This window comes from Telopea speciosissima, chromosome 10, assembly GCF_018873765.1.
Source record: "Telopea speciosissima isolate NSW1024214 ecotype Mountain lineage chromosome 10, Tspe_v1, whole genome shotgun sequence".
Lineage (NCBI taxonomy): Eukaryota > Viridiplantae > Streptophyta > Magnoliopsida > Proteales > Proteaceae > Telopea > Telopea speciosissima.
Genome location: NC_057925.1, coordinates 55361296 through 55388469, shown reverse-complemented (window position 1 = coordinate 55388469; position 27174 = coordinate 55361296). Strand labels below are relative to the sequence as shown.

Sequence of the window (27174 nt, the reverse complement as noted above, 5' to 3'; positions counted from 1 at the left end):
CACAACGTGTCAGTCCAAATCCAATACAACGTCAGTGAACCAACCAAACCAAGCCTGAGGCGACTGTTTCTGCCCATACAAAGACTTCTTAAGCTTACACACCATCCAATACTCCCCCTGAGAAACAAACCCAAGAGGTTTCTCCATATAAACTTCCTCATGGAGATCCCCATGGAAGAAAGCATTCTTAACATCCAACTAAAATAAGGGTTAATGTTGAGTAGCAGCAAGAGAAATCAATATGCGAACTAGAGTAAGCTTAGCCACAAGGGAAAATGTGTTGGTAATCAACGCCATACACCTGGGTATAGCCCTTGGCCACAAGTCGGGCCTTCAAAAGTGCCAAAGAACCATCAGGATTCACTTTCACCACAAACCCAAAGACAACCAATAGCTGATTTACCGGAGGGTAACAGGACAAGGTCCCAAGTCTGTTTTTCCTCCAATGCCAACAGTTCCTCAGTTATAGCAGCCCTCCAACTAAGAATAGATAGTGCCTCTGCAATAGTCTTAGGAATAGGATGCCGCTCAACAGTATTCAAGTAGGAATGGAATGTAGAGGATAAACCAGAGTAGGGCACAAAGTTAGAAAGAGGATGTTGGGTACAACTCCGAACACCTTTACAAAGAGCAATAGGTACATCAAGATCAGAAGAAACGTCAAGGGAAGAAGAAAGATTACCTATTGCAGGATCAGCCGGCGAAGAAGAGGCAGAGGTAGATGAAATGGGTGGGGTTCAAACTTTCTGAAGGTGACATTGGTACACAACCGGAGGCCGAGGCGGTGGTGGTGGAGAAACCTGTGAAACTGGAGAAACAGAGAGTGAACAATATATATAGGAAGATCATCATGCAATTCAGAAACGACCAAAGAAGAATCAGCATAAGGGGTGGACTCAGAGGAGGAAACATCAACTGTGACAATATTTTTGCAACTCAAACGAATAACAACGATTACCCTTTTGGGTATAAAAATAGCCAACAAAGATGCATTTAAGAGCTTTGGGATCCAATTTGGAAAAACCCATACGATGATCATGAATAAAACAAACACTACCAAAGACACGTGGTGGTAAAGCAAATAAAGAGTCAGAAGGAAATAACAAAGAATAAGGTATACCACCACTTAAAATAGAAGAAGGCATTCGGTTAATAAGGTAACACACTAACACGTAGTCAAAACAGCATCAGCCCAAAAAGGTTTGGTCACCTTCATCTCAAATAGAAAAGACCATGTGACCTATATTAAATGTCTATTCATTCTGCCACATCATTTTGTTTTGGGGTGCCAGCACAAGAGGACTGATGAATAATGTCATGCTGAACCATAAAAGCAATAAAGGGATCAGAAAAGTATTCTTTAGCACTATCGCTACAAAGAATGCGCAAAGGAGTATTAAACTGAGTTTTAACCTCATTGACAAATGCACAAGAAATAGAGAACAACTCTGAACAATTCTTCATTAAATAAATCCAGGTAACTCTGGAATAGTCATCAACAATAACAAAATAACGAAACCAAACTTAGACATGACTGTACAAGGACCCCAAACATATGAATGAAGTAAAGAAAAAGGTTGGTCAAACCGTTGATTGACTCTAAGGGGGATAGCTTACACGGTGAAGCTTCCCAACCTTATAGTACTCACGATTTAAATTGGAAACAGACTAAAAATAAGGATCTAAAAGCTTTAAACTCTCCAACGATGGATGACCCAAACGACAATGGACTTAGTGAGCTGACGCCACACTCGAACACGCTACAAATGAAGTGTCCTCGAGTAGATATAGCCCCCCGATTCATGACCTCTGCCCAAGGTTTTAGATCTCGGTTTTGCCCTTGGTTCGCCAGGCCACAAAACCGAGTTGTGCAACTTTAGCTAAAGTAACACTAGAGGACAAACAGTGCCTATACCAACAACTTTAGCTAAAGTAACACTAGAGGACGATGTACAAAAGGAATAAAATATACCTGAGACCCCAGTCATATGATCCGATGCACCTGAATCAATGATCTAGGGGCAGGAAGCAGTCAAAAGACATGCAGTGGCATTACCTATCTTAACAAATGTAGCAATAGGAGGTTGGGACGACTAAGAAATCTGAAACTGGGTAAAGCATGCATAATCCTGATCAGACATCCTCATTGTCTTAACCTCAGACCGTTGAGATGTTGCAGCGGAATCAGTAGTAGCAACAGAATTAGCAAATTGTTGCTGAGGTAGTTTGCCATGAAGTTTCCAACAAAAGCGTTGGATATGTCCTGGGCGACCACAATGGTGACAAGTCTTCACCGAACCTGAAGTATTTGAACCAGCCCGAGTACTAGAAATAGAAGCTTTGCCAGAACCAGCCCCACAATCACGACTACCACCAGTAACTGTCCCACTACTGGGCCCACGGTTAGGTGTAGAAAAAGCCAAAGCTGAATTATCAACAGGGGTGGAATCATGAGAATTCTCACGAGATACTCATAAAAGTCATGAAAAAGTATCTGAATGTGTGGCTACCTTATCACCACCGAGTATTTGAGAACAAATTGAATTAAAATCCTTCCCAAGACCACCCAAAAATCCCATGACAACAAGCTGCTCTCGCTGAATTTGCATCTGTTGTACATCAGAAATGATAGGAAGTAGGGAATTCGCTGAATCTGAATCTGGAACATCAATGTAGTCTTCACTCCATAAACCAATCACCACCAAAAAGATAGACCTAGTTCTTAATCTTGAAACATGAACTAGTCTCTAAACAGTCCCAAAACACAGCATAGGCTGTTGCACCCCTTCAAACAAAAAACGAAAGAACCTGCAAACTCGAACTGATATGAACCAATCAATAATGATTGAAACCTTGAAACAGAGGAGATAAGATACGAGGAAAGTTGTAACAGTCCCTAGGGATCTTGCTCTGATACCATGTAAATAATAAGAACAGTTAAAGATGATAGGTCTGTGTAACCTTGGGAGTCTCAACTTAATGTTTGAGCTCCCACTCCATTCAATATATGATCATTAAGAGTAACCATAGGACAGAATAGGAAAATAAGAAAAAGAAAACAAAACATAATACCTAAACTACCCCTAACTTATCTCTGTATTAGCACTAGCTAGCGCTAATACCGAGACTTATATAGTCTCAGCTAACAAGCTCCAATCTCAAAAGATATATCGGGGGCCAGACTACTCGGTACAAGGCGCATCTAAAAAAAATATTAGATAAAAATTATCCCGCCCTTGCTTATTAAAATAAAAATAGTGTCTCACCCCGATCTCATATCCTGGATTGAAGGCCACCTTATTTCATATTCTGGATAATCATACACTAAAATAAAAACATTTCTTTGACATTCACCCCGTGAGCTGGGAAAGAAGCATATTATGTAGAGTGTTGCTGTTTGTCTCCAACCATAGGCACCAAAGAAACAGCAAGCATGATCAAACAGCCTAATTTAGAGCTCTCTGTTTTTAAGATTATTTTCTTTAGGAAAGTCTATGAATTTCTCCATAAATGACATGGTTTAATTGGTCCGAATAATGTTGAGGAAACTATTTTTGTCTAATGGATTTCCATTCTCCAGGTACATGTTCCACCAGTGCAACGTACTATGCTCGAAATTCTTCCACAACTGTGTCCAACTGAGCACCTATCTTCAATGTGGAACCTGCTTCTCCGTGAGCTTTTGCATTACCTTCCTGGATCAGAAGCTTCTTTAGAAGAAAAAGAAGCTGAGATGGAGCAAGCCAGCAGCAGCAAAAATCATAATCAAGGAGTAAAAGTGGCACCTCAACTTGATGTTGATTCTGTAGCAAACAAACAGAATGTAGCAGTTTCAAAAATCATGCTCACAGAAACTCATAACATGACTTCTGATTTCCCAAATGGTGTTTCTGCCACGTCCCTAAAGAAAACAGAAACTCCATTTCTGAGTTCTGGCTCCCCCATAAAGGATGTAGTAGCAGGCTTCTCAAGTAATTTATTCGGAGAAAAGCTTGTTCCAGTGTTGGTAGAAATTTTTCTATTAGCTCCATCTGTTGAAAAGTACAACATTTTCCCTGAGATGGTTCAAGGGCTTGGAAGGTACAGGAATCTATGATCTATCAGGTTTAAATTTGTTTGGTGCAGTTCGAAAGGCTGTCAAAATTTCAGGATCAAATAACTGAATTTTATGCTTTTTTTCCTGCTAATATGTTGCATGAATTCTTAGAAGAAGTCTGTTTAATCTTTGTTTCAGACATGCCTTGGATGGTGGTAATCCATGACTTCTTTCATGAACTTCTGAATATTCTCTTCTTTTTTTCTCCTTGTTTGTTTGGCAGAATGAACATTAGCCCACATTAAAAATATTTGTTTTCCTTGTATGAGAGTTCTTGGTGGCAAAGATGAATTGTTTACATTTATTTATATATTCCATGTAGTGTTAGAGTTTATGTAATAAGGGTACTTTAGGAATTAGATTGTTGCCTAGTTGCCTTATATTGTAATTTCCTTTTTTTTACCTTTTACCTCCCTAGGGAAGGTGTATGTAATTCCTTTATTATTATTAGTGAAGTAATATAGATGTGGTGGAGAGAATACTCCAACACACAACATTCCACTGAACTCACTCTCCTCTCTTGCTTTGTCTCCTTCTTTTCCTTCTCTTTTCTTCTCTCATTTTCTTCCTTCCTCCTTTCTCATCTACATCTCATAAATTCCAACTTGGTATCAGAGCACTATGGTAGTATGGTTTGAGAGTCGTATTCAATTTTTTTGTTCTCTTCTTCCTCTCTTTGGGATCCTAGGGCACAAAGGATTCCAAGAAGAAATGACTATGTGAATCGATTGAACAGGCATGAGGTAGGACTTGATTGAAACCTACAAGAAGACCTCATGAGGTAGTATGAGCTTCCTTGAAACTCGAATCATCATCAACAACACCCTAGAGTTACAACCAGACCTATTTTAGGGCTACCGTCAGTCATTTGGAGCTGATACTCCTCTCTCGGCAGTTGTTGGAGCTGTGGTATAGCTCCTAGGAATCACCCAAGGGTTCTCTAAAGGGGCTATAAGGTCTCCATTGTTGAAGACAAGAGTTGTTGGAGCACAACTCATTATCGTGGGGGCTGCCAGGTATGGCCAGTTTTGATTTTTTTTTTTCTTCCGTTTTTGCATTTGGAATGCAATATATGATGATTTCCAGTTATGAAATGGTTGTGGAATGTCTCATATGGATCCTTGAGTTGTCTTAAGATGTTGTTACCCTTCGAAGAGTTTGTTTGAGTGGAGTTCTTCACATTTGGAGCTTGTTTTTCCTTGGTGGTTTTTTTTTTGTAATGGGACTGTGTATTGGGGTTGAGTGTGACCTCTCCATTTGATTTGGTAATTGTTTTTCATGGTGTTGAGAGCCTTCCTACACTATGTCTGGGGTTAGTGGATCTATAGAAGCCTCTGGTGGTGTTTTGTCTAACTCACAGCCTACTCTAGTAGCTACTCAGTTAGCATTTGAAAATCCCAACACCCAGATTTCCATTGTGAAATTGGATAATACCAACTACTTAGATTGTGCTCATTCTGTGAAGCTTTCCCTTCGGAGTAGGGGGAAACTGGGATATATTATTAGTACTTATGAAGCTTTCCCTTCGAAGGGCTTGTTTAAGTGGAGTTCTTCACATTTGGAGTTTGTTTTTCCTTGGTGGTTTTTTTTTTTGTAGTGGGACTGTGTATTTGGGTTGAGTGGGACCTCCTCTTTTGATTTGAATATTGTTTTTCATAGTGTTGAGCGCCTTCCTACACTATGTCTGGGGTTAGTGGATTTATAGAAGCCTCTGGTGGTGCTTTGGCTGACTCACAGACTACTCTGGTAGCTACTCAGTTAGCATTTGAGAATCCCAACATCCAGATTTCCACTGTGAAATTGGATAATACAAGCTTTCCCTCTGGAGTAGGGGGAAACTGGGATATATTACTAGTACTATTCAAGCTCCAACTGCTAGTTCTCCTACCTATGACATATCAGAAATGGGAGACCGAGAACTCCATGGTTATGACTTGGTTAATTTTCTCGATGAAGCCTGAAATTGGGAGAAGGTTTATGAAAAAGGAAACTGCCAAGGACATTTGGGATAGTGTTTCCAAGATTTTTGACAGGGTGGGTGACTCTGCAAAGGTTTACCAACTTCTCCAAAAAATTATCACAATGCGGCAGGGTGATAAGTCAATTTCTGTATACTACAATAACTTTGTTGGCCTCTGGGAGGAGTATGACCACTACAGGAATCTTCACCTGACTAATCCAGAGGATGAAGCAAAAGTGTATCACACTCTTAAGACAGAATGTGTCCCCAATCTGCTTGGTGGCCTAAACCCTGACTACAAACCACTCAGGATCCAGATCTTAGGCTGGACTCCTCTCCCATCCCTTTCCTCCATTTCTGGTCAGGGCAGGAATCCTGTTACATCTTCCATTTCTCTTGATTCCGTTCTTCATGTCCCTCTGTGAGTTACTTAACTAAATCTCTGAATTGTTGTGTCACCTTTTTCCTTCTCACTGTCTCTTCAAGATTTGGTGACGAAGAGGATTAATGGATTATTGGCAATAGACGTGAGGAGAAAAGGCTCTATCTTCTTGAACCTCGACCATCTTTTTTGCCCACTGCGTAGTCCTATGTATATAGACGCAGTGATAGCAATTTTGTGGATTCTGTAATGTTATGGCATCGTTGTCTTGGCCATCCATCTTTTGTTGTAATGAGGAAACAGTTACCTCATTTATTTTCTTCTTTTTCGTCTTCCCATGTTTTTCAATGTGAACCATGTATGTTTGCCAAACATTGTTGTTCATCTTATCCATATCAGGGTAATAGATCTACTGTTCCTTTTCATATTGTGCATACTGACGTTTGGGGATCCTCTCCTACTACCTCTTTATTTGGCTATCGCTACTTTGTTTCATTTGTTGATGACTATTCCCGTACTACTTGGACCGTTCTGATGAAACATAAGAGTGATGTCTATGATGCATTTAAAATTTTTTATCAAATGATTCTTACTCAATTTGAAACTCGAATCAAAATTGTTTGTTCTGATAAAGGGGGAGGAGTACATGTTTGGTGGCCTCCAAAACTTCTTTACTGATAATGGTATTATCCATCAGCTAGCTTGTGTTGACACAACCCAACAAAATGAGGTAGCTGAGAGGAAAAATCGCCATCTTTTGGAGGTCACTCAGAGTCCTTTATTTGGCATGCATGATCCTAAGACTTTTTGGTTTGATGCCCTCCTTATTGCTTCCTTTCTCATCAACCGCATACCTACAAAACTTCTTGGTTCCAATGCTCCTTTGGAAACCTTGTCTCAATTTTCTGCTCTCTCTCTCTCTCTTCCTCCCAAGGTCTTTGGATGTATTTGTTATGTTCATGTTAACAAATCTTCTCGAACTAAACTTGACCCCAAGGGCTCTCAAATGCCTCTTTCTTGGGTTTTCTTCTACTACCAAAGGCTACAAGTGCTATCATCCTTCCTCCCGTCGGCATCTCCTCTCCAAAGATGTCACCTTCCTTGAATCCGTACCCTTCTTTGCTCCTCATCAGCATCCTCTTCAGGAGGAGAATCGTGGGAGTGAAAAGGTTGTTGATGATATTCTCTTTCTTACTCCCCTACCTATTTCTCCCTTTATGCTTGACATTGGGAAACACAAAGAAGTAGATATGGTTTATATTGATAATCAATCAGGTGTTGGTTCTGACAATACGAAGGAGTTAAATGTGTACAAAAGAAGCTGTTGGAAGAAGAAGACCTATTAAGAGTCCCCTTTGGATCCACATCCTAAGCTCCACCATCCTCAGTCAGGTGACATTCCCTCCCCTTCGGATTTAGACGTTCCTATTGCTATTAGAAAGGGAAAGAGAGTTTGTACTAATCCTATAGCCCGGTTTGTTTCCTATGATGCTCTCTCTCCTACAGGTGTCGCCTTTACTATTACCCTCCCTTCTATTTCTATTTCCAAGAATGTCATTGAGGCTATGTCTGACCCAAAGTGGAAGCAAGCCATATCTAAGGAAATGATGGCTCTTCAGAAGAATGGTACTTGGAAATTGATAGATCTTCTCAGGTGGAGAGTTTCAGTTGGATGTAGGTGGGTCTACACAATCAAGTATCGGTCTAATGGTACGGTTAAAAGGTACAAGGCAAGGTTGGTAGCCAAAGGGTACAATCAGGTATATGGGATTGACTATCAGGAGACATTTGCTCCTGTGGCTAAGCACAATTCTATAAGAGTTTTCTCATCATTGGTGGCCAATAAAGATTGGCCATTATATCAGTTAAACGTAAAGAATGCCTTCCTCCATGGTGACTTGGAAGAGGAAGAGTACATACAAACTCCACCTGGTTTCAAGCTTCCTTCAGCTGAAGGCAAGGTGTGTCTTCTCAAAAAGGCATTATATAGTCTCAAACAGTCCCCAAAGGCATGGTCGGAGTGGTTCAGGTAGGCTATTTTGAAGAATGGGTATTCCCAAAGTCAAACTGATCACACCTTGTTTACTAGGCAAGGTAATAGCACCATTACAGCCCTAATTGTCTATGTTGATGACATTGTAGTGACTGGAGATGATAGGGATGAGATAGCTAGGTTGAGACCTATCTGGCCCAACAGTTTGAAATCAAAGATTTGGGGCCCTTAAAGTATTTCTTGGGAATTGAAGTGCCAAGGTCCAAAAAGGGAATCAACATATGTCAAAGGAAGTTTCTTTTAGATTTGTTGAAAGAAATAGGGATGTTGGGCTGCAAACCAGGAAGTTCTGCTATTGAGCAGAATCACAAATTAGGAGAAGATTGCGGTCCCTCTCTTGTTGATGCTGGGAAGTACCAGAGGCTAGTAAGGAAGCTCATCTATATGTCTATGACTCACCCAGATATTTCTTATGCAGTAGGAGTGGTGAGCCAGTTTATGCATGCTCCCAAGAGTGGACACTTGGATGCTATATACCGTATTCTCAGATACTTGAAATCCTCTCCAAGGAAAGGACTATTGTATGCCAAGCACAATCACTTGAGAATAGAAAGCTTCACAGATGCAGATTGGGCTGGAACCATCTCAGGCAGAAGGTCTACATATGGTTATTGCACAACTGTGGGAGGTAACATAGTCACATGGAGAAGCAAAAAACATCCTGTTGTAGCTAGATCCAGTGCAGAGGCACAATTTAGGGTTGTAGCTTATGGAGTTTGCAAATTCATATGGTTGAGACGATTGGTCTAGGAGTTAGGGTTTGGCACTGAAGGACCTATGCGGCTCTACTGTGATAACAAAGCGGCTATAAGCATTGCTCACAACCCGCTGCAACATGACAGAACAAAGCACATCGAAGTGGACCAGCACTTCATCAAGGAGAAGATAGACTCTGGCTGCATTTGCACCCCTTTTGTGAAGACTGGTGATCAACTGGTAAACATCTTCACCAAAGGGCTTACTTCTCTCTAGTTTGGTACCCAATTATGCAAGCTGGAAATGCATGACATTTATTCTCCAGCTTGAGGGGGAGTGTTAGGGTTTATATAATAAGGGTACTTTAGGAACTAGATTGTTGTCTAGTTGCCTTATATTGTAATTTTCCTTTTTTCATTTACCTCTCTAGGGAGGGGTATGCAATTCCTTTATTATCATTAGTGAAGTAATATAGGTATGGTGGAGAGAATACTCCCAACACTCAACATTCCACCGAACTCACTCTCCTCTCTTTCTTCGTCTCGTCCTCCTCTTTTCTTCTCTCATCTACATCTCTTAAATTCCAAGTTATAGGTATATAAATGGTATTTTGCGAGATATTTCAATATTTAACAATAAATACTTTTCATCTTCTGAAAAGGAAAACAATAAATACTTTTTCTAGTTGACTCCAAAACCCAAGTTCTTTTGAAGTCCCAAGGTTAGATGTTTGGATTTCAACTATATATCCATTTCCATTCATCAACGGAAATGGCATGCTTTTGTGTTGTTAGAATTTGAATTTTTCATAGAATCATAGAATACAGTAATCCACCAAAATTTTGTTTGAAGCTTTGGGGATATTACCCCAGTTTTAGTGAAAGGGGCAGCAGTGCATATAATCCTTGCACTTAAACCCTCCCCATCACCAACCCCCCCCCCCTCCCGCCATCCACAAAATAAAAAAAAAGACCTGAATCACAAAAGCTAGAAAATATAAAGGCCATCATTGTTTCACTAAAGCCCAGCTAACTCTGCTAAATTTAATGTTAAACAGGTTACAACTGAAATAAGTACAAGGCAAATACTAAAATAAGACTCTTTTGGCCATGTTATCAGCAAATTGGATGGATTCTCTTGTCCTTGCAGTGGATATTGGAAGATGAAGTCCCCTCCAGTAACCAAGTCCAAATTGGTGTCCTGGCAACCTAACAATTAGATTGCAGGCTTTCTTCATATAATTTTCATTTTTTTTATTGGGTGTCCAGGCAATCTAATAATAAGGTTGCATGCCTTCATTGTCTTTCTTTTCCTTTTTTTTCCCACTCTCACTACAGATTTGTTTGCTTGATTCTATGAGTGAACCAAAGGATTTTAGTACCCTTAAGACACTACTTGTCCCTGTATTAAATCTGATGCATGGTTGTAGGTCAAGTTTTTGGTGCACCAGGGAGAAATCATGAAAGGATAAACATTATTCTCACTGCCCTAGTTTATATGGTCCAACCCTCTTAGCATTAGGTTATTTGCTTAACAATTTGGCTGCTTGTGTAAAATTTACTTGTAAACCTTGAGAAATGCAGCTATGCAGCAAAAGTCTGACGAGATTGAGGCTCTTTGTGAAGGTGCATGGCAACTAGAAGAGACACTCCTGATGGTGCACTCTGGAGATTAGCTGTTGAAGGCTTCAACCGTATTCTTGTTGATGATGTCAATAGCACGAAGATAAACTGTGGAAGGGATTCAAATGTCAGCAGAACTGCCAGGATACGACTCTGGAAAGAAGTGGCTGACATTTATGAAATATTCCTTGTGGGTTCTTGTGGGCGTGCTCTTCCTTCCAATGTTCTCTCACCAGCAGCACTCAAGGCTGATGAGTCTGTAGAGATGACCATTCTAAATGTTTTGGGTGACAAGATTCTGAAGATGGAAACTGACATTCCTGTAGATGTAATCTTCTCACTTTTTCAATATAGACTACAATTTCTCAGTATTAATAGGGTATCAGAATAGATGTACATCGAGAGATCAATAACTGCCAGTGTCTTGCCTAGACTATTGGATCTCATGTTTAAACAAGAACTTGGTCTGAGAATCTCTTTTTTTTTTTTAAATGCAATGGAATGGTGATATCAACAGATTTTGGACCAGGATATCTGCTGGTCCGTTGTGACCATTTAATGTGGGGAAATCTGGGACCCCTATATGCTCACCACTTGTTATATTTCAGAAAGTGATGTTAGCTAGCACTATATATTCAGGACTAGTTTAACCTTTTCAAGTTGTTTTTATTCTATTATTTTCTCCTCTATGTTCAAGTGTTGTCTGTTCAACTGTTATTCTTCTGAAAATACACTGTTTGTGCAGATTCTTGAACGGCTAGTTTCCACTCTGGACCGTTGTGCATCACGGACATGCTGTTTACCTGTTGAGACTGTACGACTATTGCCTTCACATTCAAGTAGTTTCTCCTTGGCTTGCTTACAAAAGTTATTTTCTTTGTGCTAGTAAGTCTCCGTATTGCTTTGAATCTTTGACTAATCCCAGTCCTTGCATTACAGATCTTAGTTTGGACTACAGTAATTTTTTATTGATGCAAAAAACAGAATTTATCAATAGTTTTGCTTGAATTTGGTAACAGCAGATTGATTCTCAGCCGTTGTCTGAAGGGAATCATCATCTTTTAAATCTTCTATTTTAACCTCATTGTTTTAAAACCTCTTGCCAACAAGCCTGATTATCATTGGGATATTTTTATGGCCTGAAAGTCAAAACTCTCTCATAGTTGAAATGAGAGTTCTAACCTTTTGGGAAGCGTTTCTGATGATTGATGACCAATCAGTCTTAGAAGTAGTCAGACTTCTTGACAGACTATAGTTTTTATAAGTTGATGCTTGTTGGCAGCATCATGCCATCATTGTTTCTGTCTGGCCTGCACTCTTAAATTATCTGCCAAGTATCTTTTCACCACTGGCCATCAATTGGTCCCAATAAAGATATCCCAAACTAATGAGATTGTGGGCAACATTTTTTCATTTCTTGACCTAGTTTTTATGATGGTTATTGTACTTCTAATCGATCACTTTATCAATTATCACCTGCTCTTTTTTTTATTTTTGGGGGTCCCCCAGTTACACCTGTGAAGTGGATCAGTGGAACTCAACTAGATCTGAGGTTAGCAAAATCGCAATCATGGTGCTCGTTAGCAGATGTGAATACATATTGAGAAGATTCTTGATTGATGAGAATGAATTAGGTGCCTAACTTCTCTCTATGTTGTGATTATTGTTCATTTTAGTTTCTAATATTCTCTAGGGATCCTTTCACCTATCAAATTGTTATAAAGATTATTGAAGCATCAACTGTCTTCAGGAGAGCGTTCACTGCCTGCAGTGAGAATTGAAGAAATTATTTTCGTCCTTCAAGAGTTGGCCCGGCTGGTAATTCATCCCGATACAGCGTCAATCCTTTCCCTGCCCTCGTACTTGAGGGATGCCCTAGCAAAGAATGAGAATCACGATGGACGTGCACATCTGCTTGTTCTGTTTCCTTCACTTTGTGAGCTTGTTATTTTAAGGTATGAAAGATAGTCTTTCAGAATCTGTCTTTCAATTTCATCAACATATAAAATCTGAAAACAATGCACCACTGTAAAATAATATGGTTACATAAGCAAATGAATTTTGTCCAGATAGTAGCGATTATGAAGATACAAAGCTGTTGACATGATTTTTGCATCTTCACATTATGGTCAAATCATTTTGGGTGTTCCTCGTGTTGGACAGGGAAGCAAGAGTAAGGGAGCTTGTGCAAGTGTTGCTTAGACTTGTCTCCACAGAACTGGGACTCCAAAAGGTCAGCTAAACCACTTGACATGTTGAGAACCTGTACTGTGTAGTTCACACATCTTTTGTAGATAGTGCTCAATTGAGGAATTTTCTTTTCTCCGTGTCAGTTTTACTGTAATGTATTTAACATTTTTTGTACATGAGTGAGGAAGGGGGAAGAGAAAACAAAGTGTGCAGTAAATATTTTGGTTGGGTTCTTTTTATTGTCTGATAAAGGGGTTATAGGTAAACAGCTTGACCGGCAATGTTGTGCAAAATGAGAATCAATTGGTTTCCAAACTCTTCTTATATTACTGGCCTGAATGTCTAGCACAGCTCTTGAACGTTTGGAATTCAGAGCTTCCCCAAGGCTCTTTCTGTTATCAATTAACTTTTGTGCTTTCCCATATCAAATGGTAGAAAAAGGTGCAACTAGATGGGGAGTGCAGTTTCTTGCATCTTGTTTCTGCCATGTGGCATGCCAACTGGTAAACTCGAACCATGAAATGGGAAGAGGACACCATATATTGGTCAGGAAAATTTGGACCTGATTCAATTTTATGAACCATCTTGTATTGCACATTAAACTTGTATTTTCAATGGTTGAGAAGTTTTATTAAGATTGTGTTCTTTAATCATTTTCTTCGCTTTCTTTGGGTAAAAAGTAGTTGTTATGGGATGTGAAAAGAGCTCATTTACACTCTGGTACTGTTAAAAAAAAATGAGATAGCTCACAAATTTGGAGATCCAGCCCCAAAAGCTTAAGCAGTTGGGTAAAGATGGTTCAGGAAAATAGAAAGACAACAAAATCCGAAACTTAATATGAAACTATTCCCAACAATATTCAACTAAATGTGAAATTGTCTGCAATATTCAACTAAATTGTTGAAGAAACAATTTCTTACTCAAAGATTTCTGGTGCTTAAATGAGACTTCTGAAAGATATTTCAAACTTCGTACAATAACAAACAAAGATAATGCCTAATATGCCTCTAGAGAGATCAGAAATTATAATTTATCTTCGCTCGTTCTGGTTTTATCGGGAACACCTTGCTTTTATTCTCAAGTTGGGAACACCTTGTTTTTGTTCTCAAGTTGTTCTTTTTCATTGCAGAACAAATTTTTGTTATTCTTCTATTGTTATTATTATTAGGGACAGGTTTTTATACACAAATACAAAGTTGTGCTTTGAACCATTAGATGGACATGACTATATAATACACGACTTCTCATTCCCATCTAATGGTTGAAGGCACGATCGTACGAACACAGATCCTGTGCACGACCACAGATCTTGTCCTTGTACAAGTATCGTCCAAGGTTTTCCAAGACCACTCACATGAAATCCACTATAGAATAATTCGATCTCCGATCATGCGTATGTACCATGCACGATTATGTACAAAACCTTTTACGTTATTATTATTACTTTAATCCAAAATTGTTCCTTTACTTTATTATTGTTATTTTACTCCAGAATTTATTATTTTTTTTTAATCCCTTATCCTTGTATTCGAGTTAACATGCACTGTGACCTTTATGGCCTACGATTCCTTATCCGGTACAGTTCTTATAATTCTCTAACAAAGGAAGACAAAATGACCATTCCAACCCTTGACCGAACATTCTATCCGGGTGGAATCCATTTCTTCTTATTAGAGGTCGAACAAAAGAGGACAAAATGACCATTTCATCCCTTGACCGAACACTCTATCCGGGTGGGATCTATCTCTTCTTATTAGAGGACCGACTGTAGAAACCGTACCAAGTAGGGAATCATAGACGATAAAAATTCGCATATTCATGACCTACATTAAACCGCCATGCATATTCACGACCTGCATTAAAATGCCATGCATATGCATGACCTGCATTAAATGTAGTTTGATGAGCATAAATGCTCATCTAAAATGACCAAAGACCCCATAAGACAGGCTTGATGGAGGGATCTCCAATGTACGAATCCTCATCTAAAAATGGTGTCCCTGATCCTCTACGGCCTGCTGCTGTCATAGCAGCGCACAAATGAGACATGGTGCAATAACCTCCTTACCCCTGTTCGGGCAAGGCACCGGACAAGAGTAAAATGGCCATTACACCACGCCTCATCAGGGCGCTGCTCTTGCCGCTATGGGCAGACAGGCCGCAAACGATCTGGATTGAGAAATATTCCCCGAACACCTGAAATGTCACACGTAAAAAACCCAAACCACAACTCATATAGAGGAACGATAAGACTAACATACTAGTAGCTAATAGCCTAATACCACTTCCAAAATTACAAACCAACTCTTACCATCTCCAAAAACCCTTTTAACACTACACTATACTGCGATTCTTACTTCTTTAGTTAACACACAGGAAAAACTCGAGAGGGAAAGTGGAAGAAAAGCAAAATACAAGTGCATACACTACAACGTGATTTCAAGTCACTACACACCATCATCATCATCATCATCACCCTACTTAGGGATTCTGGTTGAGCCTTGCAGCGGAGGCAACAGAAGCAGCGACACCACCAGGGTAGGTGCTCATGTTAGGATCGTTCCTAATCTCGGCAGCCGCCACTCCTTCAGCGTCTTGACGTGTAGCCGCCTTATCAGCGGGCCACTTCGCTATGTTATCCGTTAAAACATCTGACAGTTTAATCTTGTTTTCATCTTTCATGGTCCGTTCATTCATATTTGCTGCTGATTGAGCAGCAGCAGCAACACCTCCTGGCATTATCTCATTCCTCCCTGTTGCCCTCACCTCCGCTGCTTGTATCGCCGCTGCGTCGCTTTTATCTACTGGCTTTTCACCTGCTGTTAGTGCAGATGCTTCCAGTGCCTCTCCTATGGTTACTGAGTCGTTTTCAAGAACTGAAACTGGTGATCTCTGCGGCACCGGCTGTGGCTGCACGTACTGTCCAACCACCTGCACCATTTTAATAACATAAAAGAGTTTTTTAGAAATCGGACCAGTGGTCGATCAAGGGGGAGAAAGCAAGGTTTTAAAATGCCGAATCGGAGATGAGAATCGATCCTGCTATTAAAAAACAGGGAATCTAGAATCAGAATCGATCAGAGCCGATACGAATCGGAGATGCAATCGGTCTGAATCCACCAGAATCGATACTCAGGAACCTTAGAATTGATTTTTAGATCAAAAAGAGAGAATTTCTTTAAGTTTTTTTGGGTATGAATCGATCAAATCGGGATCAATCACAACCGATTCACCCGATTCGATTCCCGATTCTTAAAACCCTGGGAGAGAAGAGAGAGAACCTGTCCGGCAACTGATTCGGAGATGATGCGAACACCGGAGACCTGAATCTCAGCAACAGAGACGCCTTGTTCAGCGGTGACGTCGTTGACGTCAGTGTGACCAACCTGCCCGGTTTTTTCGTTAAACGTGGACGCAGATTGCATAACAGAGGCCGGGCCACCTTTCTGTGTCTTGCCGAGGACTAGATTCTCGGCGGTCTGCATCATGGCAGCATCTTCTGGAGTGACGGGTTTGGAAGCAAGGTCGCCGGAGACTGTAAACACGTCGGAATATTTGATTGGCTTCTCTTGCCCACTGGGTTGAGGCCTTTGTGGTTGTTGCTGACTCATTTTCACTCTTTGAAGCTTTGAGTTCTCAATTGGGTTTGGATGGTCTGACCAGATTTTGGTGCAAAGCGTCTTGAATGTGTTCGGTGATTTGTCCAGTTCAGTAAGAAGTGCAGAGAGAGATCAAAGACTGACTCTATATATATATATATGCAAAGGAATTGTAAGACAGTGAATGAGGATTGGGACACATTGGCTTTGGAGTTGAACGTGTCCAATGGAGCATTGGACGCGGTTCTCTTGTACTAATACACGTGGTTGCCTTTTAGGGCAAGTGCTGTCTCTGAAAGCACCGTCAAGGGCATTTTCCATAACCACCGACCTCAGGTACCTCCTTTCCCTTTGTTTTCAAGAGATAATCTCCATGATAATAAACTAAACTACTCTCAAGTCTCATCTCGTGTGGCCCCTAAAAATAAATATCGTTAATGAAGTGGATATTTTGGATAGCCAAAATACTCTTTCTAGTAACGATAAGATCAAATTGAAATTTTTGTGCTTTTAACAACAAAACCGTGTACCTTTTTCTTTACAAGTGAAAGAGGGAGTATTTTTATCGGGAGAAGGTGGGATGATGGAACATTTGAACCCCATAATAACTTGCTTGGGTTTCAAACGATTGCACTTTCAGCTGCCTTCCATGTACCTCCTTTTTTTTTTTTTTTTTTGTAGCTCAACTTATCGTAGATATGGTTGATATTGATGGGCGCCCAGAGGGGCAGCCCGAGTTTGGGGGACCCTAATCCTCATCGGTAAATTGTTGGGCTTGAACCTTCCTTATCTCTTGTGAAAACTCACCTTCAAACTCAGTGGAAATTACAACATCTTTTGATAGAGTAAGGGGTGGCCTCAAAGCGAATCATGACTCGCATTTGCATCAAGTTCACACGGGCAGTCTGAACGCCCTCTTGTCAATCATCCATGAATCATTGATCTCGACTCAAGTTATTATGTTTTAAATTTTCTTGTAACAAGGACTATCGAGCTTCACCCTCCCTCCCGAATGAAAGCCCATACCATCCCCCTACCCTCCCCCCCCCCCCCCCCCTTCCTCCCCTCCTCCCTACTCCCTTGCCAAGTGACACCCCCCTCCCTTTCCATGCCACATAATGTCATGACAAACCCCTTGCCCTGACCCCTTTCCCCTATCCTCCTGCCACTTAACAAGCGCATCCTTCCTCTATGCCACTTGAGGATACGTCCTCACTCCCCTTTAGTCCCTTGCCACATGGCACACCCCCTCCCTCCCCATGCAACATAACCCCGCCCTTTCCATGCCATATAGTGATCCCCGCCCCCCTTTCTTCATTGCCACTTGAAGACACATCTCTCTCATCTTCCTCATTCAGTGATCCCTTGACTGGTGCATCTAAGTCAAGCAGTGGAGGTGATAATAGTAGCTTAGTAGCACCAACTTCTGACCCCACAAAAGCTCTTCAATGCTCTTTGCTCGCTTCAGCCTACTACACCCTATGAAAGCTCCTCACCCCACTTCGATTCTTGCCCCAACCTCTTTGCCTTTGTCTCCCACTGCCCCATCTTGTTCAACATTTGTCTCGCCATCTAGCCCCCTTCTAATTATGGGACTGTCTTTTTCCCCCTCGCTCTGCCTACAACCCTCTTGCCCATCGTTTAGTCTCACTTAAGAAAATTTGCCCGTGGTCGTCAACATAATATGGGTATTGGTTCACCCAACTCTGGCTCCAACTGTTATCAGCTTCTTGCAAGAATTGTCAAACACCATCTACTTCAACTCCCACTGGCTCGTCTGCAACAGGGTCATCTTCCACCCCACCGCCATGAAGATATCTTCGTTATTATTTTCTTTGTTTTACATGTATTCCTTACTTGGCACCTGTTTTTTTGCTTACCCCCAAGCCTTTCTCGGTCGTTTTGGTTTACATTTGCCCTCGGGCTCTTTGGAGTCCCCCTTGTACAAATCACATAAGTAATACTAATATACTTTTCTTCTTGACCAAAAAAAGATTTACTGGTATGTGTGTGTATATTTTTTTTTTTTTTTTTTTTTTTTTTTTTTTGACGAAAAGAAAGTATATTAAGAGGCAAAAGGAAAGTACATAGCCTAAGGAATTTTACGTGTGCTGTGAGTGTGCGGTGTTAACGTTAAGTGATAGATACCTATCTTAGAAAAGTTCATGGAATGGTCAAGTAAGTCACAATAAACACCTATCAAAGTCCACGGGATGGGGATAGAGAAAGGAAAATTAAGCAGATCATAAAGACATTGGTTGGTAGTCCATATGCTCTGCAACTGAACAAATTCCTCTTTCGCCATTTGCCACCTGTTTGAGTTAAAATAAAACCGCAAGCGTACGGGTCAATCGTAGCTACGGGTCGAACACGAGGAGATATACGCCACTCTATTTAACTAACTTAAAAGTAATGCAAAATGAACTAAATTAAAGTGTTAAATTAAACTAATTAAACTAACGAAAATCAATGCATCCTAACTCATAAGCATCTAACAAAATTAAGGGATTAAATCGGCGTCCTAACACATGAGCATCTAACCTATCAAACTAAAGCGAATTGAAAGGAATAAAAATGCAGCCACACATACTAACCACATAAAAAGAAATAAGGGAATAAAAATGCATCCATAAACCACAACCACATAAAATTAAAATTAAAGAAATAGAGGGGGAAGAAGAAGAAGATAGAGAGAGATAGAGGAGATGGAGAATGAGATTGAGAGTTTAGATAGTAAAACCCTGGATGCTTTGCATGAATGTAAATGAAAAGCTTGAATACTTGCATAAACTTACTACGGCCTCCTCTTCTAAATCTTCAAGTCTTGTCATCAACTTAAGAACTTAGACTAGAAGGCTTAAAACCTAAACTAGAATTAAGAAATTACAACCCAATTGAAGACTTAAATTGAAATTAAAGCATAAACTAAACCTATTATAAGCATTAACTAAAAATTATAAAAGCAAACTAGAACTTAGAAAAGTCAAAAATCACAAATTAGAAGGAGAAGAAGAGAAGAAATTTCACTAAGTGAATGAGCCAATTTTACAAGAGAGGTAGGGGGTATTTATAGGTGGAAGAGAGGAGAAGAGAGAAGATGGAAGTGTAGGAGAAATATTCCTAAGAAAAGAGAATATTCTCTTCTCTTTCCTCTTTACAATGCCTTGAATCCTAAGAAAAAGAAAAAAATAGAAAGAAGAAGAAGAGAAGATTGTTTACATGTAGCTTCTATTTCTAGAAAATAAACTTCCAATTTTAACAAGTCTTCCTTTTCTTTGTAGATATCTTCTCCAAGCAATAAAATCAAAGCATCTTTGATTTTTCAACCTTCCATAGATGAGAAAATATAAATCTATCCCAAGTAGAATTTCAAAAGTGCCCTTGAGAAGTTGGAGGAGAGAGAGAGTAAGGGTGATGATTAGGATTCCTTCAAGAATAAATAAAATACCCATTCTGTCCTTCAAAAAACGTGGAGCATGGGGTGCTTATATAGGTCTCACCATTGTGTTCCTTGCAAAAAATCACACAAAATAGACCCAAATTTCATCCAATTCGGAGTTGGGGAGCCCAAGATATCTCAAGTTGAAGTTAGGATGCCTCGGAGCCTTCCAAATAGAATCTTTCGGGTACAGTAATGTAACTTTGATAATTTCATTAAGGCCTCTAAAATCCGAACTTCCATTTCACTTTGTCCCCATCCGACTGTCAATTATTATAAATAAACCCCTGGGACCATTTTCACGCGTCGTTACTTAAACGGCCATAACTTCTTCGCTTCAACTCGAATTAAGTGTTGTTTGAACCATTGCGAAGCTGACTCGATGGGCTATGCATCCATTTACACTTCTAAAAATCTTAAAAACATCTCCTTAGCATCATCTCCTTCATTTTCACAAGAATTCACCTAAACCCTGAAAAGCACAAGAAAGCACCGAGTAACTCTGTCCAATGTGGTAAAATGTATAATTTATGCCCTAAAATTTCACACATAAATGTGCTCATCACCACCCTTGGAAAGACCATAGAGACCGCTTCGTATCGCTTGTTCGTAAGCAACTGCATTTGTTAGCATATGATGTCCATCTATCAAAAGTTAAACAGCCCATTGAGCTAATTTAGATGTGGGTTTAAAAATTCCTCCGATCATTAAACCATGTAAGTGTGGGTTACAGTTAGTAGATGACAAATTGTAGATGGGAAGGTGATGTGTGTGCTCAGTGGTATGGTTAGGTAATGGGTGTATACAAGGGGGATGAATGTTCAAGTCCTTAAGCCATCTATTGATATTGTGAATGATCGATATGGGATCGGCTTTGGCAGCACAGAATAAAATTTTGTTTCTTACATCCCAGATTAAATAAACAATAATTAAAAAAACTGAAAAAAACCAAATTGCAAATTGTTTATTTGAGGCAAACTTGCCCCGGAGAGAGACACAGAGGTCCAGCAAGGAGGGTGCAGAGAGGTACTCAGTCCTTAACCCAAGAGGGCCAGCAGCCCAAATATGCTTAACCAAATCACATGAAAAGAAGAGGTGCCAGATCGATTCATCGTATGAACCACAGAATACACAAGTAGGGTCGACTGAAATCCATTTCGAGAGAAAAGCCCGTGTAGGAATTCCTACATGTAAAACAAGCCAAAAGAAGATTTTAAATCTAGGATGAATAGTAAGTTTCCAAAAGAATTTCCACCATCGATTGTACAAAGGCCTAGATGAGCAAGTGGTATCTAGAAGATGCTTGGCCAAAAGCTGTGTGGAGAAGGTCCCTATTGAGTTGAGGGTACACCTCCACACATCATCATGTTGAGAAATAGGGATCTGCTCAATGAATGAGATAGAGTCAAAATCAAAGCAAGAAATTAGCTTACTTCTATCCCAATTACCATTAGTATGCAGATCAGAAACTAAGTGGAAATCATTAGAGAACATAAAAATGGGGGGTATGAACTCACCATTCATGGAAGGAAGCCACGGGTCATACCTATAGGAAGTGGTTTTCTCATTTCCAATCTGTCTAGACACTAACCGTTTGAGAAAAGGAAGTGTGTGTGAAATACTATTCCAGGTCCAAGATCCTCTGAGAGCCAAAGTCTTAGGGTGAAAAATGGATAATTTTGGGAAGTATTTAGCTCGAAGGACCCTAGACCATGGAGTAGAAATCTCAGTAATGAGTCTCCATCCTAGCTTGGTGATGAGGGCCTAATTATGGTGTAGAGCTGTACGCAATCCAAGGCCCCCTTCAGCAGTGGGTTGACAGATATTATCCCAGCTTATAAGATGACAAGTCTTCTTATTCGGGCCTGAGTTAGCCCAGAAGTTCAGTGAAATGGAATCCAAAGACCTGCAAATCTTATTAGGGAACAGATAACAAGACATGAGGTAAGAGGGTACAGCAGCCAAAACCGATTGTATCAAGATTTTTCTATCCGCAAAAGATAGATGGTTGACTTTCCAAAGGCTTAACTTGGACTTAACCCTAGTAACAACATGGCCTAAGGTGTTGGTCTTAGCCCTTGAAGGGAAGAGCATTGTGCCAAGATAGGTAGAAGTTTGGGGCATAATCTTAAGGTGTAACAGATTACACAGGTCAGTCTTGGAAAGTGCATCAACAGACATTACTGGTATGTTCGTTATGTATATCTTACAACATTACATATTAGACGTCCTAAGTAGGGAAAATAGATGTTGGTCACTACTTCCATTGAAGTCCTACTATTATTAGATGACACACTGTCTATCTCCCAAAATTAAATAAAAGGTTTTGCTGCTAATACCATGGAAAACTTCATAATGTAAACTACCATAAGACTTTAAGTTGTGATTATTGTGTTGATCTCACAAAAATTGTTAGGGATGTCCATCACATTTTCAATGCAAATAGGTTGCATGGGATTTTTGGCCAAATAAATGTTGGAAAAAAAAATTGTCTAATTGCGTGGTTTATGTGCCTAAATACAGGAGTGTGCAGAATGATCGTTCAGCCTAGGGGTGTCAATACCCAGCCCGACCCGCTGAAACCGGCCCGAACCGACCCGAACGAGCCCGGACCACACCGGACCGATCCCTTAGTGGTTTGGGTTCGGTTTGTGGATCCAGAGATCAACCGGGTTCGGTTCGGTCCGGGCTAGACCGACGGTGCACCGCAAACCCGAACTGTTAGGCCCGAACCCAACCCGAACCGTTAGACCCGAAAATCACTTACTCCCCCCTAAATGCCCTAATGGCCTAATCTCTTTCACTCTCTCGTCTCTCCTCTCTCGTCTCGAGTTCTCTATTCTCGACTCTCGCGGCTGCGGCAGAACGGCAATAGCGGCAGCTGCACTCCTCACTTCCTCGGTCCTCACTCCTCACTCCTCGTCCCTCAACGACACTCAAGCTTCAAGAGTTAAACTGCTCAAGCAATCAAGCCTCAAGGCTCAAGGGCTCAGGTCACTCGCAAAGACCGGAGTTAGGTTCGAGTATCCCTTCTTCTTTTTTCCAATCTCAACTCCCGATTCTTCATTTCTAATTTCGTGTCACTGCTTTGTTTCGTTTTTGGAATTAGTTTCTTCTGAACTTCTTTTTTTTTTAATTTTTTTGGATCTTCAGATTCAAACTAACTGTTGAGGTTCTGAAATTTTGTGATACTTATACAGTTATACTTAAGATTGTTCTTTAATTCTCAGTGATCTTTGTTTTACGAGAAATTGGATTTATTGGTACTGTTGAGTAGTTATGTTGCTTTTTCATGAGATTTGAATGATGTTTGATGGATAGCATTTGGCAGGTCTACGGAAATAATTATTTTGGATTCCTTTTGTTTATCTAGATTCTATCCTCTGTCCCTTTTCATCCAACCCCCCCCCCCAACCTTGCCAGTCTTTCTAGGTTTTTGAGTGTGAGTTTCGCACTACTCTTGTTCTAGAAATATATACTCACCTCTTTGAAGGTTCAACTTGGGACTGGTTTGCTAGGAACCAATTTGTGAGTTAAAATGGAAATTAGGTAAATGATCTAAACACTCCCAGCCTGGCAAAATCCATTGACTGTATTGCATACGTGTCTTAGTCCACATATTAATTAGTTGGTGTTATAAATAGCCACATGCTTATTTCCTCAACTGTTGATTACTGATATCATGTAATTGAAGAAAAGAGATGTTTTAATTTAATTTTAAAATGATGGTTAAAGTTGTTCAGTTAAATACTCTACACCTCCACATTTCATGAAGTGTCTTCTAGTCTTGTGGGTTATATACTCTCTTACTCTCCCATAACTGGAATGATTGTATCACTAAGCATTTGTTGATCAAAGGGAGTGCATCATTGGATAATAAACTCAAAGTGGTAAAGTTTTGAATTCCCTTGCATAGCCTGGCTTTTTAAAGTCCTATGACCTATGGGTAATCAACTAATCATAGCTCAAGTTCGTCCCATCTCATACCCTTCCAAGTGACTTGAGTCAGATTGGAGGACATTGCAGTTTTATTGGTATTTCACACTTTTATTTGTTGAATTGGGGAGCAATAGGAACTTTCTTGAACTTCTGATTTTGATACTTCAACACTTTCTTTTCCTACTTAGAATCTTAGATTTTTATTTGCTAAGCCTTAAGTTCAAGTTCTGAGTCATTATATGACAGCACTTGTCACAAATTCACAAATATTGTTGTTAAAATCTTTCTTTTTGTTATATGTTTTTCTATTAATTATAGTCATTAATATGTTATATGTTTTTCTATTAATTATAGTTATAGAAATGTCCAACACACAAGTCAACATGGAAGATGAGCCCGATTGTGGCTCAGATGCTGATGTGATGTCCGATGATGGACTTTACATTCCTGGAATTTCAGCAACAGAACCTGCTGGCACAACAACTGTTGAAATAGATGTTACCAAGAGGAAAAGAAGGAGTATTGTTTGGGAGGAGTTTGAAATTCTTGAGGGGAAGGGTTTTAGTGATGGGAAGGAACGAGCGAAATGCAATAGGTGTAGGCAAATCTATAAGGCTGATAGTACTACTAATGGAATTGGAACCCTTAGGAGACATATTTTACATTGCCCAAAACGGAAAAACAAAGGACCAACCCAAATGACTCTGGGTGTTAATGATGGGAAATTAATGTTAAGAGATAAAAAGGTTGACCAAGTCTGGGTAAGTGATAAGGTCACGAGGCTTATTGTGAGACATGAGTTACCTTTAATCTTTGTTGAGTATGAGGAGTTTAGGGAATTAATCACATACATTTTTCCTGACTACACCCATATTACCCGCAACACACAAATGGCGGAGATTTTGAAGTTTTACAATTTGGAGTCCAGTAGAATCCATAATCTACTCAAGTCATTTAATGGGAAGATTTCTTTGACAAGTGATCTATGGACATCCATCACCAATGATGGATACTTATCTTTGACTGGCCATTATATTGATAAGGATTGGGTGTTGCATAAGAAATTATTGAAGTTTTGCATCATGCCACCTCCACATACTGGCCTCAATATTTGTGAAATGGTTTCAAAGATCTTGTCTGAGTGGGGTATTGATCGGAAATTGTTTTCAATTACTTTGGATAATGCTACTTCTAATTTCAGCTTTGTTGAGTTGTTGAAGAGAAATCTGAATTTGAAGAATGCTCTTTTATGTAAAGGAGAATTCTTTCATAATAGGTGTTGTGCTCATATTCTCAATCTCATTGTACAAGATGGACTAAAGCACATAGACGAGTCTGTGGCATTGATTCGATCTAGTATAGCCTATGTGAAAGGATCACAAGCAAGGAAAATGAAATTCTTGGATATTTGTAAGCAATTGTCATTACCAAGTAGTAAGGGGTTGCATGGAGATGTCACCACAAGGTGGAACTCAACTTATATCATGCTTAATTCTGCTTTATTTTATCGGAAAGCATTTGAGAACCTTGGACTAGTGGAGGACAATTATAAAACTTGTCCAGATTCTGATCAATGGTTAAAGATTGAAAAATTGATGGGTTTTTTGCATCCCTTCTATGAAATCACTGTTTTGCTTTCAGGTTCTAAGTATCCTACATCAAATTTGTATTTTGAAAATGTTTAGGAGATTCACAAAAGTTTGTTAGAAGAGGTATCACATGGGCTTAGTTTTATGAGGCCAATGGCAATTGAAATGAAAAAGAAATTTGACAAATATTGGAGGAACTATAGTCCAATTTTGGCCATTGCCTTGGTGTTCGATCCTCGTTACAAACTTAGTTTTGTGACTTGGGCATTTGCTAAGCTTGCTCCTTTGGACCCAACTAGAATTGATATGGGAAACAATGTGAAATCTGCTTTGTATCAGCTTTTTAATGAATACAAGAGTATGAATGCAAGTGATTATGAGATTCCAGTACTGTTCACTCGTCCTGGAAAATCTAGAACCAGAACTGTAAGTAAATTTTACATTTCTTGTAATTTTGATTTATTTTTTAAGTTGCAAGTTTCCATATTCATTGCTAATCTTATTAATGACTCATATTTTTCAATTTCTATAGGAATTTATGCAATCTGTGATTGCTGAGGTAGATAATGGAACTAAATCTCAGCTAGATGTGTATCTAGAAGAACCCAAGATTCCATTCAGTGATCATGATGATGAGTATGATGTGTTGGCTTTTTGGAAGGCGAATGGGTCAAGGTATCCAGATGTGGCTCGGATAGCTCGTGATGTCTTAGCTATACCGGTTTCAACGGTTGCATCCGAGTCGCCTTTTAGCGCTGGGGTCGTGTTATTGACAAATATCGAGCAAACTACTACCTACCAATGTCAAGCAACGATATGTCTTCGAGACTGGATGTTTGATATAGATTTCAGATGTAATTTTTCAATTTCCATTAAGTTATTTTTCATTTTTGCTTACTTTAGTTGCTAAATTACTATCTTATATTCTTATGTATGTAGCTGAACATGTTGATGATCCCGTTGATGTGGACAACGCGCTAGGAAATGTGCTTGGACGGTTGCAGATTGAAAGGGAGACCGGAGACTGGTGAGCCTTCAGGTTATAATAGATAGAGAAGGATTTGCTCGAGCCTGTTGAGAAGGTAGTTTGCATTTGCACACATTTCACTATTTATTATTTGATTCTTAAGAAAATATAACAATTGTTGATCTTTGGAGTTAAATATATATATATTTTTTATTCTTGTGTGTGTAGGACATGTTATTTCACTTTTGGTCTCAACTCTCAAGTCTTATGTTGTGTTATCGTTCTTGAGGAATGAAGAACATAATTATTTTAAGGGAACATTAATTCTTAATGTTGAACTTTTAAGACTTTTAAGTGGATGTTCAATGTTGTATGGACTTTTAAATAAATGTTGCATGAATTTTTAAATAATTTTTAAGTAGATGTTGTATGGACTTTTAAGTGGGTCACATCTTGTAATTGCATTTGAAAATCTTCTTGGGTTCCACTTCCATATGATATGAACTTTTATCTAATGTTCAAATGTTGTTCTTATAAGAGAAAGAAAAAAAAATAAGCACTTATCGGATCTTAGTAGTCATATAAAACCGGTACCAAACCGAATCCAAACCGTTGTCATAAACCGAAACCGGCCCGAAACCA

General features: G+C 39.6%; 3 protein-coding genes across 8 annotated transcripts in view; 2 read left to right on the top strand and 1 right to left on the bottom strand.

The window, feature by feature from the left end:
* The window catches only part of LOC122641911 (protein MON2 homolog), a 127160-nt gene extending 107843 nt beyond the window's left edge, over positions 1 to 19317 (top strand). For 5 of the 6 annotated variants that reach the window (XM_043835242.1, XM_043835241.1, XM_043835243.1 and 2 more), the window contains exons 38-43: positions 3581 to 4080; positions 10813 to 11137; positions 11555 to 11694; positions 12319 to 12443; positions 12560 to 12764; positions 12973 to 13325. In XM_043835242.1, the coding sequence (XP_043691177.1) occupies positions 3581 to 4080; positions 10813 to 11137; positions 11555 to 11694; positions 12319 to 12443; positions 12560 to 12764; positions 12973 to 13051 (1374 nt within the window). In that variant the 3' untranslated portion in view covers positions 13052 to 13325. Of the gene's footprint in view, positions 1 to 3580; positions 4081 to 10812; positions 11138 to 11554; positions 11695 to 12318; positions 12444 to 12559; positions 12765 to 12972; positions 13326 to 19303 lie in introns of those variants that run through there. The other variant, XM_043835239.1, reaches the window with a different exon arrangement.
* Positions 15470 to 16611, bottom strand: LOC122641913 (late embryogenesis abundant protein D-34-like). Its single transcript, XM_043835244.1, has 2 exons — positions 16281 to 16611; positions 15470 to 15930 (listed from the first exon to the last, which is right to left on the bottom strand). Exons 1-2 carry the CDS (start codon positions 16608 to 16610, stop codon positions 15481 to 15483), a joined length of 780 nt encoding a protein of 259 aa, XP_043691179.1. The 5' UTR covers position 16611; the 3' UTR covers positions 15470 to 15480.
* A 5021-nt stretch (positions 19318 to 24338) lies between the features above and the next one.
* On the top strand, positions 24339 to 25661 carry LOC122643766 (zinc finger BED domain-containing protein RICESLEEPER 2-like). Its single transcript, XM_043837348.1, has one exon. It carries the CDS (start codon positions 24339 to 24341, stop codon positions 25659 to 25661), a length of 1323 nt encoding a protein of 440 aa, XP_043693283.1.
* Positions 25662 to 27174: the final 1513 nt, after the last annotated feature.

Coding starts and splice junctions, on each gene's coding strand:
- LOC122641913 (XM_043835244.1), bottom strand. CDS start 16,610: ATGAGTCAGCAACAACCACAAAGGCCTCAACCCAGTGGGCAAGAGAAG. Junction 15,931..16,280: donor CCGAATCAGTTGCCGGACAG/GTTCTCTCTCTT, acceptor AAAATGGTGCAG/GTGGTTGGACAGTACGTGCA.
- LOC122643766 (XM_043837348.1), top strand. CDS start 24,339: ATGTCCAACACACAAGTCAACATGGAAGATGAGCCCGATTGTGGCTCA.